The following is a 16,024-nucleotide window of genomic DNA, read 5'->3' as shown; positions in this document are numbered from 1 at the left end:
TAACGCTAATTATGTCATTTGCTGAATTCGCAGATTAACTAAATGCTCAACTCCTACTAAAATTCATAAATCAAAGTTAATACATTAGAGATAACACGTTAATTTGGTAATCATTTTGAAAAATATTCAGTTGTGTAGTAAACGGAGTCGTGAAAGTGCGTTAGAAGAAAACACATTCGGCATTTCCCGAATGTTTTTTCCATTTTTTACCACGACGTACCAGAAAAATTACATTACTTGAAAACGGATTATTGTGTTGCTTTGGTGTTATAACACAACAGGGAAGTGGATAACATCGCGGCCATTACAGTTGTCAATGCTACGCTCAGACATAAATATTTTTAATACCTCAGCTTTGTCTCCACCACCAACAGTGCCATGAAAATAGTTTATTTCTTTTACCGGTTGCTTCTTTAATGCTGTAATTTGAATTAGTGGAGGTAAAAACGCGACATTTTAGTATTACTTTTTACTCATCTTTGCTCCCAGATTTAGGTTCTCGGATATTAAATTTATTCGTGATTGTCGGTATAATGAATTTAATTTGTTTGCATCTTTGATATTCCAGATTTTGCTCTTGAAAGGTATTTCGTTGTTGTCATGACGCATTAAAAATATTATAAGCGAGCGAAATCGTTACGGAAAATAAGCGCCACAAATTCCTTGTCTGCATTATGAACAAATATTATTTGGCGCAACGCTCCGGTATAGAGTGTTTACAAATAAGATAATCTTTAATGGCCGCTGTAATTTTCTGCAAGGGCGACGGAAACACGGAATAAAATCAGAAACGAAAACAACGTCCGGATTTTTCATTTAGATACTAAAAATAGCTTCACATGTATCACAACTTCGATGAAATAATTAAAAACCACTTCTTCCAACTTCTGTTCGCATGAAATATTAAACGCATCTGTTCGAATGCCACTTGCTGAGTATTATTGAAGCTTTCCATCGCCTCCGATTTGTCATCGTGATGTTCACCTGACCACTACTTTTTCAAGCAAACATCAAAAAATTCCAAAGTGTGGAAGCGGGTATTAGTGGCATTTATCAACGCTCTTTGCGGTCTTCCAAAAAAAAAGAGACTCATGTCATGAGGTTTTCTATTGGAAACTCGAGGCGATGAGGTGGAGGAAAGTGTGTGGAGGAGTTTATGAGTTCGACGGCGCCGATTACGTTGTTCTTACGGTCAAAATAAACAATGACGTCGAGAGCTCTAATGAAAAGCCATTTGTTCGCTGTCTGTTTAAGATACGCTCACAACGTCAATTTTTACTGTCTCATGGGAAGCTCATCGAAAGATGATAACGTTTTATCAAATTCAAGTACAGGACGTGATCCTTAAGGATGTGCAACGTTGCTTCTTTGATGACTTTTTTGGGATGATAATTATAACTTTCGAACTTTAGTTGAAGTAATGGAATTTAATTTGAATGTACGATGAGGAGAGTTCTGAAGAAATAATGGATTCAAAACTTCAGTTTCCAGGAGAAAAGTAAAGGTGCGTATTAACACAATTTCTATATGGTAACAGAAATTATTGCATCATAAAAGATATGAAATTACATAGCCCCTATAAAATTATGGTATTACCTACTTAAAGTGTCAACTAAATTATAATCGAAACTCATTTACGTAAAATCGTTTATGACATCAAATTTGTTATAAACGTAAAATATTCATCAACAAGTTTATTTTTATATTAGGAAAAGATGTCTCTATCCCTTAAATTTAAGTGCGGAAATTAAAACGTTATGGACAGAGTGCACGAAATCGCAATAAAAGAAGAGAATATGCGTGTGGAATTAATTTTATTTTTCTGAGGCTTTAAAGGAAAAGCTTCACAGTTTTTGATTAGTGCTTATGGATATTTAGTGACTTAAAATTCGAAAGCATTTTTTCAAATACTTTATCTCAATTCAAATTTTGCTTGCTTTTATGTTTCCAAATCCAAATCCTGTAATCGGATTAAAACCGACCGTGAAAAATTTCACTGAACGTAAATATTTCATTTTCGTTTCACAGAAATAGTGTGGTCACATAACATGCAAAACATTACGAGGAATTCAAATATTGTTTTGGTATTTTATAGTTTCTAAAATTGGGTTCAATGCGGATCAAATTTTGGCGCATCCACCATTTTTGGACACTGGCAAAGTATTTGTAAATGTAAATATAGAGGATGTGGACATGTCTCTTACTTTTTCGTTCTTAAAAATTACTCTCGAGTGCCAACGTTTAAAACTATTTTGAGATTGTAATTGCAAAAGTCTCAAAACTTCTTCTATTCTACACTCACTTACATTATCATAAAATGGAAACAAAAGGACATGAATGAACTTGGCGTGCAGCGAAATATTAAAAGCAATAGGATGCACTCACTCAGGAAGTTTCCTGAAAATTCGAAATAAAAATCTAGCATAAAAGTTTGTGTTTTAAAAGCAAAAAACCATGCTAGGAATTTAATTTTGTAGTTTTTTATTACGGCATTGCTGAAATTATAATTGATCCGTTATTACTCTTGAATTTAAATCAAATTTAAATATAACTGCGCCGAGAGAAATAAAGTAAAATCCAATAAATCCATTTAATAATTCACAGTTAACTGCCCCTACATCCGCCAAACTTCTTAAAAAATTTTAATCCAATGAAGAACCCGTCAAAATTGTGATTTCCAACGTTACGATGATAAATTTTCGAAAATTGAATATGTAAATTCCAGTTTCATTTCTTGGGATGTTTGTATTTTATTAGTGCAGACGCAATTCAAAATTTATATACATCTTATTACCCCAATCTGAAGATATGTCAGCCATGAAATGACCACCTAAATCTCATATTTCTGGAGGTATGAGAAATATCAAAACCTCGTTTAATTTAGCCGTCGTGTTTCTTACTCTACGACCGTGTTTACATTTAGTATCTTTTCTGTGATTTATACGAAGTTGCGATGTAATTTCGTCCGTTTAAAATTCCACAGGTGCAGGATATTTAAATTTATATCAGCTAATGCCTACCGGTGCAAGCAACGATGTTGGCAATACTATAGTAAGCAGCAGCACGTACATAACAAATCGCTGGTAAAATTAAAATATATGATAGCCATTCATTTCTAATTTCTCGCATAGGTTGAAGCTCGCATTTCACAAATTGACGTTATTTCTGCACAGCGCAACATATTTGAAACGAACGAAGTCAGGTGAAAATACTAACTTTGAAATGTCAATTTATTCTGACCCAGCAGCAGACGCGATAAAGAGTGAACCGTAAAGGAAACGGAAACAAGCTGTCGCGAGACGTTTATAAGATTTAAATGATGCTCTATCCGGAATAATATCAAAGAGCTCGAATGTTGCAAATTCGCAACTGAAGATGCTCTCTGATCTTGTTACCTACGAGACGTGTGTTTCAGGTCTGCACACTTGAAGAGTGACCAGTCAAAACTGATCGAAAAAACATGAAATGAATAACAACTACACTCAGAGCTAAACTGCCACAGCAGCGTTTTTGATCAAACGAAGTTTTAACATTTTTATTTAAAGCCGAGGGTTCTGGAGAGAATCAAACATTAGTGCCTCTACTGATGTATATGAAGAATAGTCACTCAAATGGTAACCATATTTCACGCTTGGGGCACAAAAAACAATAAAGGTGGAAATATTAATATTTTAGCTGTGATATTGCTCTAAAAAGACCACTTTTGCCTACATTTAATACGCGCATTCTATCTTTATAAGACAAAGATGTCATTAAAGCAGCATTTATGATGCAACATGGAGACATTATATTTTATGGCCGAGGCCGTCCCATTTATGTGTGACTCTAAAGTATGACATGTAATTTTTTGGTTCGCCGTCAATAGAGATAAATAAATAATTACAAATGGGCTTTAAAACACCATTCTTCTTTTACCTGACGTAGATTTCCAAAATTTTAAACGGTCATAACTCAATTATTTGTTGATGTGCGTTGAAAATTCGCCCTGTTTTGGATTCAGCGTGAAGTTTTGCCTTAACTGAACACAAATACCTTGAGATTGCTTTACAAATAAACCAGAAATTGACCAAACTCTATTTTCAAAAGGTTTTTTTGGGGTCATTTTCAATAATTTTTTCGAGGCAAAAACGACGTTCAATTCATATAAGTTTTACATCAATCAAAAGAGCATCCTCAAAATCTATCAACTGGCCAAATTTCAGATCGGTAGGTCAAATAACATAGTATAGGAGTGGCGGAAAAGGAACAAATAATTTAAAATTTCTTACTGTTTTCATTTTCAACCAAGAAAATCAATAAATAAATGCTTTATTTTTATATTAACTGTATTTATATTTTCTCAGCGAGATTGCCCTGGAAGCCCAACTTTAATTTAAACTATTAATGAGAGCTATTAAATATTTCATTCCGCCAATTTAGAGTAATTATTTTGCTTTATAAATAACATACCTAAAAGCCAATTTTTGTGTTCACTCTGTATACCAATAACATTTACCACAAACTTTTTCTACCTTCTCTTAAATTAGAGTGTAAGCTATCATTCTTTCTGCTCGATAAAAATAAAAGATGTCGATTTCAGTTGCAGTGACGGCCGTCAACAGCCAAGAATGAAATGACGTCAAAGAAACGAACTAAATTTGATACAGGAATTGGGATACATTTTTTGGACAGGTAGTATGAAACAATGGTTTTGGCAGTAAATCACTCCGGATCCGAAATATCCAGATATTTTAGCGCACGTAGTGAGAAGAATTTTTTGAATTTTTGAATTTAACAGGCCCAAAAACGTAATAAAAACTCTCTTCGCAAAATGAAAGTGAAAGTGAAACCTCCATCTTTCATCCGGCATAAATACAGCAAAATGCAAAGTACCCACGTAGCCAACCCTTTCCTTAACCCTTCCCTTCCGACTGCAGACCCTTTACGTAAATTAATATGCCGGAACAAGGTACAAAAAAAGTTGTAATAAATCGACCAAGTTCCGGGTCCTGACTTTTCACTTCATGCCCTTAATCCGCTCTTAAATATAACAACTCGAGGCTTTTAAGTATGTGGGGGTTTCTATATAGTATATACACGAAAGAAAGAAGCGGAAAGCGGTACAATGGAAGTAAGAAATCAAATAGAATGTTTACTTTACCGGTGAGATATTGTCCCAAGGGAGACGTCCAAGTCCAATCTGGAGAACCAAGTCGACGGGAAAAGAGACATTCCAGGTGCACAGTCGATCCAGGAAACACTGCCAATTCCCCTCCGGGTTCCACGGACGCTGATCCCGATGGTATCCTTATCAGGAGCGTTGGTGGAGCGTCCTCTTCGATCATGAAATTTTAATTAATATTTATTCAATTAACTTTACAAAGTGAATGCTATCACTGCGCTCGATAGCAATTTAAGAGCTGCAGCTAAACTAGAAGCGAAAAAATCTAATTCCATCATTAGAATGGTCATATAACTCCGCAATATTGGATATTGTAAAACTTTCAACTCTCATATTCATTGGACGATGCACCGGAAAATGAAATTTTAATGTGTGGATCGGAACTTCAGATGCTTGTACTAGAATATTACTGTTTACCAACACGTTATTTCGTTTGCAAGCGAAATTATCTCGTCTGAAGTAAGCACGTTTTCCTTTATTTTGCGCAAAGAGATCTTACTTTATCGAGATGTTTAAAACTGTAAAAACAGCGATAAAATATTGTCTTGTAGAATGGAGGTAGAAATTGCATGTTAGAAACACGTAGCAACTCCTTTTTATGCAATTTGCAAGAAGCGAAAATAAAAGTCGTGTAATCTGTAAGCACAACTGTGCAACTCATTTATTCTTGTTAATTTACAGCTTCAATATTCTGGGCCGTAAAATGATGACTATCTATTTATGTGTTTTCGAGCAATGTACCAACATTTAGAGCATTATTAAATTTCTAAATTACTACCACGTCCTTTCAGCTACAATGGGGAATAAAGATCACATTACTGATTTAAATGAGATATCCCTCTGGTCGCTGTTGAAACATAAAACGTTATTAGCATATAAAGTGCTTAATTCGATTAATAAAACGTCTTCGGGATTACGTCCTAAGACTGGAATTTATGCACATACATAACATTTAATGGTATGTGTGTATGATCGAGTTTTAGTGATGTTCTTATCAGTAGCACTGAGTTTTTTGCATTAGTGGGAAGTTTGTCATGAAATTTTATGTTTACATTTCAATAGACATACCAAAGCCATGATTCCAAAATGCTTCAATTTTATATCTTTAAGTAACTATACGTCATTTATCCTGAGGAGAATTTACCGATTTACAAAAAAGCAATTTTAGAAATCAGTCTACAAAAAATTCTCTGTAGAAAAAATTTTCTTTAGTACAGTGGCGGCCAAAATAAAGTAGTACAAGTCTTGGACCACGTTTTTTCAAAAATTAAGCTGTGTAAATTAGGTTTTCAAAGTTGGCATAATAATGATTTTCTAATTTTCCAAATTCCAATATTTTTAAATTGGACCTGTAACTTTAGCAGATTTATTAGCCGTTTTAACTCTAGCGCAACGAAATTTATAGAGGATACTACATCTGAATTTTTAACTATCTGTATTAAATCTGAAATTTTTTGAACTACAGCAACGGATTTTAGAAATTTTTATTTTCAAGACGGGCCAAAAATTTCAAAAATATTTTTAAATCGAACCTGTAACTTTAACAGTTGTGACACTAGCGCAATGGCATTTGGAGAGAAAACTATATTTTATCTCTGACTGTTTGTATTAAATCTCAAAATCTTTGAACAGCAGTGACGAATTTTTGAAATTTTTATTTTCAAGACGAGCCAAAATTTCCCATATTTTTTATTCAGACCTGTAACTTTAACAGTTTCGACACTAGCGCAATGAAATTTAGATAAGCCACTATCTTTAAGTTGCTAATTCTTTGTACCAAATCTCAAATTTTTTGAACATCAAGAACGGATTTTAGAAAATTTTGTTTTTAGGACGAGCCAAAAATTTCCAATATTTTTAATTCGGACCTGTAACTTTAGTAGTTTGGACACTAGCGCAATGAAATTTGGAAAGGATACTATCTCTTATTTGTTGACTGTGTATTAAATCTCAAATGTTTTGAACAACAGGGACAGATTTCAGAAATTTTCATTTTCAAGACGAGCCAAAATTTCCAATATTTTTAATTCGAACCTGTAACTTTAGCAGTTTTCACATTGCCAGAATAAACGTCCAATTAGTAACTCAAAAGTTAACTTTTGTTGTTGTTAATATTAAACTACCAGATATTTGTTAAAAAGTTGAAAATGTCACTTAACTTAAAACAAAACTAAATTTGAACGTCAGCAAAATGTACTTGTATTGATTTTCCTTCACTGCTGCATCTACGATTCATACGAAATTTTGCATTCGATAATTGAAAGACAACAATTTTAGTTGTAACGTCGACATTTTCTATTTTTTTTAATAAATCAGGTAAGGTTAAAATGGCTGCTAAATATAGCAATGTTTAGACTTTTCCCAAGGAGCTTCTGAATATTGATCGGCAAACTTTTCTATCAAACTACGATTTTCGATCATGTACTTACTAAACATTTATTATTCATAGCGTCGTTCTATAGGGATATTACGTAACTCTAAGGATCTTCAGTCAACATTTACCAGTTTGATCATAAACAAACATCCTGGGACTTAATAGTTTGTTCAGGGTTTGAGAACAGATGCGATTTAATATTTTGCTTTGACTCAGCTGTGATTTTTTCTTCCATATAAATGCTTATTTAATTCAGTAACTAAACTCGAAGCTATTATCAATCAAGAGTAATATAATTTCGCTCCAAATGCTGATTGACAGTGACGGGCGTACACCCTGTCACGACAAAACTAATTTGCAAATTAATGCAGTGTTGTAATGAATTATTTGGGCATCGTTAAGCTCATCCCTAGGTGGTCTGACACATGCAGCCTTCATGCATTTCTAACAATTCCCACCCAAGCATCCATTTTAAAAGTTAATAAAACCTTGTCGACTACAACAAAATGCACTTCATTATATCCACGAAGTTGGTAATTACGCAAAAGTTACCTGTGAAGTTGGTGAGAAGAGTGGTTGGCACACATGATGGAAGTTTCGACGACCAAACACCGTTTTGACAGCGCGGTGACGCCGTCCCCAGGAGCTTGTATAGGCCCAATTCCCGACATCTTATCTGAAGTTTCGCCTCATGGGGAAACACCCATCCGGCGGTCTTAAACAATTTACATAGTTATACACGTCGGTTTATATTTCCTGAGGGAATAATATAACAATTAGTAGAGGGAAACCAATTGAAAATAAAAATGGTGGATGCGCCGGGTCGGGATCTTTAGTGACAGTTTCCTGTAGACGCAACAAATTGTATAACAATCCAAGATCAAATTTCTCGACGAAAATCTTAAAACGAACGCTCGAACGACGTTTCCTTTAATCGAATACTGCACCAGTCTTGTCGTTCGGTTCACACGTTTTATTTTCCAAAAGGTCATTTCATAGCTAGAGGTAGATATCGAATCGACCAAATGTTTTCTTAGCATCATTGATTTTATGTTATTGAAACCCTTTTATTTTAGCTGATACCAGATGTTATTTCGTTATCCAAATATTTTGTTATTTCAGCTTTTTCATTTATTTATACAAAGCGGAGTTACTATTCCACTTGACAACAAAACGCGATTACATTATTTAATAGCTCGGTACGATTTTATTATGAGTTTTATGAGTTTCACGGGCAATTGATTGAACATGGTTCGACGATAAAATTTGATTTTGTTACTCATCAGCCTTTGAGAATATTAATTCTTTTTAAAGGGGATATTTTTGCGATGTTAAATTAGGAGAGATTCGGTTTAGATAAATATTATTTCAGATCGTAAATGTGAACGGCTCAGTGAAAATATTATCTTCAAATAAAGCGAATTAATTTTTTGTTTGATTTGGGGCAATTTTCAAATGCGCCCGTTTTAAGAGTTTTAATTAAAAACAATGGAAATTACTCGTGTATGTGATTAGTTATTAATTTACTCTACGTGAAATTTAATATTAATTATTAAAATAGAGCTTTTGTTTTGGTAAATTACCCCCGAAATTTACAAATTCTTTTATTACTATTGCGAGCGAAATTAATTACCAAAACTTTTTATGGATATCCATGTTATGTAGGGAACTTTAACATATTTATTTAATTGAACATTGTATTTTAATATCGAATAAATGTAAAATATTCAGTTAACTCGTTTTTAGTGTACAACAACTTTACAAGAATGAATATGTTTGTTGAATAAATATCAATTGCACTGTTTTGTTTATTTCATAACGCAAAATATTTACGTATAATTTCGATGTAAGCTCCCTTGTCGGCAAAGAAGCAAATATCTCCGGATGACTTCAATACGAGGGCCACTTAGCGACCAAATATTTGTCTTGTGGTAAACAAATACCAAAACAGAAAACATGAGAGTGAAAGCAGATTCCTGTAATTTCCCCATATTTCACAATTTCGACGTAGTAATTACTTTTTTGTTTCAAGCTAACGTTATTTTAATGATTTATTTGAAAATACTCCCCCATAAATCCGCCAATTTTTCTCCGAAATTAATAAATCTAATTTATCTCACACATTTTGAAATCTCCTCGCTGACGTGAAATAAAATGTTAATTCAATGGCACCGCTGTAAAAACTGCACTGTGGATTATTTATGTAGATTTCCGGGAGTGTTTGTCTGTTTCGGATGTATCAGAAGAGCCATTATGAAGCGTTTTATTCGTCAACATTGGCGGTATTGACTTCATGAATGCGCGAGTATTATTTTAAAACGTGGTTGTGAAGCTGTTACATGTTTTTAATGCAAATTCGGGACATGGAAATTTTATATGCAACAGACTGTTGGGCAATTATGTTTTGAACAACGATTGCGTCGCTTGTCGTAAAAGTCATTGTGTAAATATAGAGCCGTGAACCAGTTTAATTTTTAAGGAGAAAATGAAAAATGTGTCGCTTTTAACGAGAAAAACTACCAGCGACTTGAATAAATTTAATCAAAGACGTTTTCTTAAGATTTTTTATTGGATTTGCGGATTGCATCGGCAACCACATAGTCTTCGCGTCACAAATTGAAGTGACGTTGGAATGTTATACTCGTATACCTACTGAACGGTTTTATTGCGCACCTCTAAGCAAATGTTGAAAAGGAGTCGTTTTCGTAAACCTTCAAGCTGTACAATTGGTTTCTCTCAACAATACTGTTCTTATTTTATTCGTTCTATAATCTTAGACTTTTATAAAGCAAATCTTTATTGTTTGTGCTTTTAAACCATAAAGTGATCGACTATCGTATTTATTTGTCATGTCATTATTACTGTGTTATTACTATTACTTCTTGTGAGTCGGCTCATTTACTCAAATATTTGTTCTAGATTCCATCAAAAACTCCAAGCATTAGGAAGTGTTACTACTTACCACTCGTTTATTGATTGTCTCAATTTTAAAACTTTTAATTTTTTACCATTTTTTAAAATTGTGTATTGGTAAGAGTGTTAACGTTGCAACAGCAAAATTTCGGGAAGTTTCTACTGCCGGGACGCCCATTATTTTATTTTAAAAATTGTTATATCCAAGATGGGCCAAATATTTTCAATATTTTCAAATCGGACTTGTAACTTTAGCAGTTTTGCCACTAGTGCAATGAAATTTTGACACAATACTACCTCGGACTTGTTTAGTGTCTGTACCAAATTTGCAATTTTTTGAACAATGGGGACAAATTTAAAAAAAATATATTTTTAAGAGGGGTCAAAAATTTACAATATTTTTAAATCAAACCTGTAACTTTAGCAGTTATGATGCTAGAGCAATAAGATTTGGAGAGGTTATTACTTTTAACTTGTTAACAGTCTGTACTAAATATAATTTTTTTTAACAACAGCAAAGAATTTTAGAAATTTTTATTTTCAAGACGGGTCAAACATTTCTAATATTCTCAATTCGGACCTGTAACTTTAGCAGTTTTGACACTAGTTCAATGAAATTTGGAGAGGTTACAATCTTTAGTTTGTTAACTATCTGTACCAAATCTGAAATTTTTTTAACAATATGGACGAATTTTAGAAATTTATTTTTCAAAAGGAGCCAAAAATGTCCAATATTTTTAAATCGAACCTGTAATTTTAGCAGTTTTGACACTAGCGCAATGAAATTTGGAATGGATACTGTCTCTGACTTGTTAACTGTCTGTATTAAATCCCAAATTTTTTGAACAACAGAGACAAAATTTAAAAATTTTGATTTTCTAGAGAAGCCAAAAATTTTTAATATTTTTCATTTAAACCTGAAATTTTTAAATCTTTATAATCTAGATTTTTTTGTTATAACACTACAAAATGTCATTATTTTCTATTAAATTGCATTAATTTGCCATTTCAAATACATCAATGTTAAACTAGCAACTCGTAATAAATCAATATCCAGCAAATTTATTTTGCCTGTAATTTGCTAGTGACATTTTTTGTCTATTAAAAAAGGTTTAAAAATCCGATTTTCCCCAAATTGATTTCAAATTACGTTGATTAACTCTAAATAATATAACTGTATCATTAGTAAATCTATCGCTTTTAAGCTTTTAAAACTCTTTGGAACTCAACTTAAATACCGGTAATAAAAAAAGTACTTTAACAGAAACTTACCTGAATCGAAACGTTTCTAAACGTGACCACTAAATGTGGATTTATGTACTCCAACTTACAACTTCTGAAGAGTGGGTGAAATCTGCCATTATCTGGAACAAAACGCGGGGTACAATTTCATATCATTTGCTAGAAACAAACAACAAGAAAGCTTTCCATTATAGTGTTTTTCTTGTGGAGCCGCATGTTTTTGTTATGTAATCGCATTAGCGCAGGAGAAACAATACATCTCTTATCATTAAGATTCATTATCATAACAGATGACATCATAATCTCAATGAAATTGAGACGAATAGGTAAGAGCAATTGCAAATTAGGACGTCATAATGAAGGAAATATGATACACTTCGCCTTGTTTGAATTATGGGATTTTCTAGTGTCACGTATACTTATTTATTGTTTCAGTTTTGTGAATTTTTATCACTTTATACTAGTAGCAATAAATTTTGTCTGTTTTTTTGTGTGACCATGTGTGTCCCTTTGGATTTTAGTCAGCTTGGTCCGACAGCTAGCCACTGATATTACGTATTCCTCGCTCAGTGTAACTTTTCCAAATTTGACCGATTTAAAGTTCTGGAAGGAAAGTTTGTTCTCTCTTTAATGCATTCCCAGAAAATTGCAAGCAAAGGAAATTTTAAATTGTAATGGAAAACATGGATTTCCAACGGAATTAGTTCCGTCCACACCTGCTCAAGTTATTTGAAATTAGAGTGATGTTGAAGGGATTTTATATCAAATTTAATACAAAATATACCCGCATGAATAATACAGTAGATAAACCTATATTGTTTGGTCGTTTTAATAATAGCTGCTAACGAGAGAACACAAAAGAAAATTCACACAGATTTCATACATTATTGTGAAAATATTGTGTTGTTTGCGAGATCCGATTTAAAAATGTTCACGAATATATTTCATTTTGTTATTTTAATGAGTGTACTCTTTTATAATAATTCTCCTGTAATATAACAAATAAACAAAATTTCGTTTACAGGGAACATTTATTCAATACATTAATAACGAATCACTGAAATTCGCATATTGGTATTAACGTACACAAAACAACAAAACGCGATGATAACTTTTCAGAGATTTTTCCAAATGAAAATTTAATTGCTAAAAAACCAAATAAAACCTCAGGTTCCTCGTTGCGCTAGTTTTACACTATGTTAATTTCAAACTATTAAAACTTAAATTTGAGCATGTTTAATATGAATCGAAGTTTCGTACTTTGTCAGCGTGTTCTAAGAGCGCTTCTTCGCTGATGCATTTGCGGTGTACCGTATTTGCTTAATAAGTTGCACAGTTAAAACTACTTATAACACAAAATAAAAGTCTCATTGAAGCTACTTATGGGTATAAAGTTACGGCAGAAATGGTGTTATTGAAGTCTAGTTTAATTTGTTAAGTTGTTTAAAACTTCTTAATAAAATATTGGGAAATTAGTAATAAAAGCTGATTTAATATGGCATTTCTAATAATTTTTTCATTCGGACCTGTAATTTTGGTAGTTTTGATGCTAGGGCGATAAAATTAAAAGATATTACTAGTTTAGACTTGTTGACTTTCTACCCCAAATATCAATTTCTTTGAACAACCGGAACGGATTTTAGAAATTTGTATTATCAAGACGGGCCAAAAATTTCCAATATTTTTAATTCAAACCTGTAAATGTAGCAGTTTTGACACTAGCACAATGAAATTTGACGAGGATATTATCTCCGACTTGTTTGTATTAAATCTCAAATTTTTTGAACAACAGGGACAAATTTTAGAAATTTTTACTTTCAAGATGGACCAAAAATTTCAAACATTATCAAATCGGACCTGTAACTTTAGCAATTTTGATACTAGCGTAATGAAATTTGGAGAAGAAACTATCTCTTACTTGTTAACTGCCTGTATTAAATATCAAATTTTTTGAACAACAGGGACAAATTTGAGAAATTTTTATTTTCTAAGCGGACCAAAAATTTACAATATTTTCAAGTCGGACCTGTAACTTTAGCAGTTTTGACACTAGCACAATATAATTTGGCTAGGATATTATCTCTAAATTGCTAATTGTCTGTATTAAATCTCAAATTTTTTGAACAACAGAGACAAATTTTAGAAATTTTTATTTTTATGATGGACCAAAAATTTCAAATATTTTTAAATCGGACCTGTAACTTTAATAGTTTTGACACTAGGACAATGAAATTTGGCGAGGATATTATCTCTGACTTGTTAACTGGCTGAATTAAATCTCAAATTTTTTTCTTCAAGTTTTTTAAATTTATTGAAACTTTAATGTTGACAGACATTTGATCATTGGATTTTGTGAAATTGGTGGATGCGCCTGGTCAAATACATTATGCAAACAAATCGATAGATTTAAATCAACAACTTTTTAATTTAGAGGTTTAGAGGCTAAACTTGAGGGCTTAGTATTAAGAAAAGCTAAGACCTAGGAACGAATGCAATGTGTTATTTTTAAACAGTTTGAGTTTGAAACTATTGGAAGTCTTCTGGTTCTTTAAATTCATCGCAACTTTAATGTTCATTTAACTTTATACAATTTTTTTTAATTTTCGTATTTTTTAGATTCTGATGACTGTCTAATTTTTTTTTAATCTAGGGGTTCTTTACAGACCCTTTTCGGAAGCATTGCTTTTATATTATTGTTGAATAGCCTCAAATTTTCAGATTTGAATGTTTTTAGGTTCTTTGAATTATTCTGGATTAATTAGAATTTTAGACAATGCTGGTTTTTGGTGATTTTATAAAAAACTTTTGTGTTCATATTGGATTTGTTTTTTTTCCTGACTTGTTTAGAAGCAAATACGAAACAATTTATTTTTAATCACATTTGTTTAATAAATTATTCCACAAATTAGAAATATTTAATAAAAGATAGGATTTCTCATAAAATCCTGGATGAAATATTTTTCATAAACAGACAATAGCCGTCGAAATAACTTCACTACAACGAATGGCATGATTAAATATTGGTGTACGAGCAAAGTAAAAATAGAACAAATAATCCTTTGCATTATAAACTCGATTCAAAATATTTCACCATTAGCACATTACACTGGCAGCAGAGCTTGAAATTTATTCAAACTTTTTCCAGCGATCTAGCACACATTTCTATGTAATCCAAAAGCTTGAGTTTACGCCTTTTTATTCCTTGAATGTACTAGAAAGCATTTCCATTTTTATCGCCAAAAAATCTTTACACATCGTTGTTTAGCGTTTGTAGTCCACATAAAGGATTCACTCCAGCCATTTCACATTCTGCAAAAACGTACTTGCATAGACTCGTTTGTCTAAGTCTGTACAATACACCCACCCCATAAAGTCAACGGAAACCTTTCCATTATACTGAAACCTTCGATTTTGTGGAAAAGATAATGGTTGAAAATGGACGCGTTTCTTTACAAAAAAACGTTTAACATATTAACATTTATGTCCATGTTTACAGAGGAACCGCAGTCCCTGTTTGCCCACGTCTAATTTCCAATTCTCGTCACTGAATTCAATGTTTCTCTAGAGAGAATATTTATTTCATTGACGATTGATTTTCAGTTATCTGCAGCATGTAAACGGGTGTAATAATTGTCAAGCAAGATATTAAAATTGGATATGCCGTAACTGCACACATTCTGACACAATTGAAACTTACCCGAGCTATTTGTACAAACATTTTCAGTTAAATTTCTCATTTGATAGCATGTTTAATTTAATCGTAACCCTGACAGCTTTGTTAAACATTCCATCAAATTCGGTGTGGTTACTTAGACGTTTGTTAATTAAGAAAAGGTTCTCCCTGTCCTTTCCCACAATGAGAGTGAAGAATGGTTCCGGCTTGTAAAATGACTCGTTGGTGTAACTGTTCCATCGACCAAAGTGATTAATTTCAGACCTTCATCCGACTTTATCGAGATAGACAAAAAACCTTTTTTTCAAATCCATTAATAAAATACGGACTTTTCGTTTAAGGAGAATTTATAGACTTGAGCTTATTAAGAACTGAATTAAAATTTACACTTACCGTGATTATCGACGCAGAGCGGACCCACCCACTGCCCTCCGATGCATTTGATTTTACAGAGACGCTTTTCACCAAGTGGACCTATTGAACCGGAAAATTTCACTTCGCGAATGTGCGTATAGTCTTTTCGAATTCTAATCTCTCCTTGTTCAGTCTCTGTTCCGTTTAAAGCTAACTGGGGAGGCGGACACGAGTCCGACGATATTTCTGAAAAAAACAATGCGATTAGACATATCGTGATAAACGTTTTAGAAGTTCCAACTTCAAT

The 16,024-nt window shown here is 32.7% G+C and overlaps 1 protein-coding gene across 1 annotated transcript in view; it reads right to left on the bottom strand.

Annotated features, from left to right (window-relative positions):
- Nucleotides 1-16,024, bottom strand: part of hig (locomotion-related protein hikaru genki) — a 49,093-nt gene that overhangs the window by 6,106 nt on the left and 26,963 nt on the right. Inside the window, exons 2-5 of the mRNA XM_088030421.1 lie at nt 15,757-15,963; nt 11,721-11,812; nt 8,088-8,250; nt 5,141-5,314 (exon numbers count right to left, since the gene is read on the bottom strand). Coding sequence (XP_087886547.1) covers nt 5,141-5,314; nt 8,088-8,250; nt 11,721-11,812; nt 15,757-15,963 — 636 coding nt within the window. The remainder of the gene's footprint in view (nt 1-5,140; nt 5,315-8,087; nt 8,251-11,720; nt 11,813-15,756; nt 15,964-16,024) is intronic.

This window comes from Gnatocerus cornutus, chromosome 2, assembly GCF_029298725.1.
Source record: "Gnatocerus cornutus isolate USDA-ARS CGAHR chromosome 2, icGnaCorn1.1, whole genome shotgun sequence".
In the NCBI taxonomy this organism is placed as follows: domain Eukaryota; kingdom Metazoa; phylum Arthropoda; class Insecta; order Coleoptera; family Tenebrionidae; genus Gnatocerus; species Gnatocerus cornutus.
The sequence above is the reverse complement of the archived record's forward strand: the minus strand, read 5'-3'. Positions and strand labels throughout refer to the sequence as shown.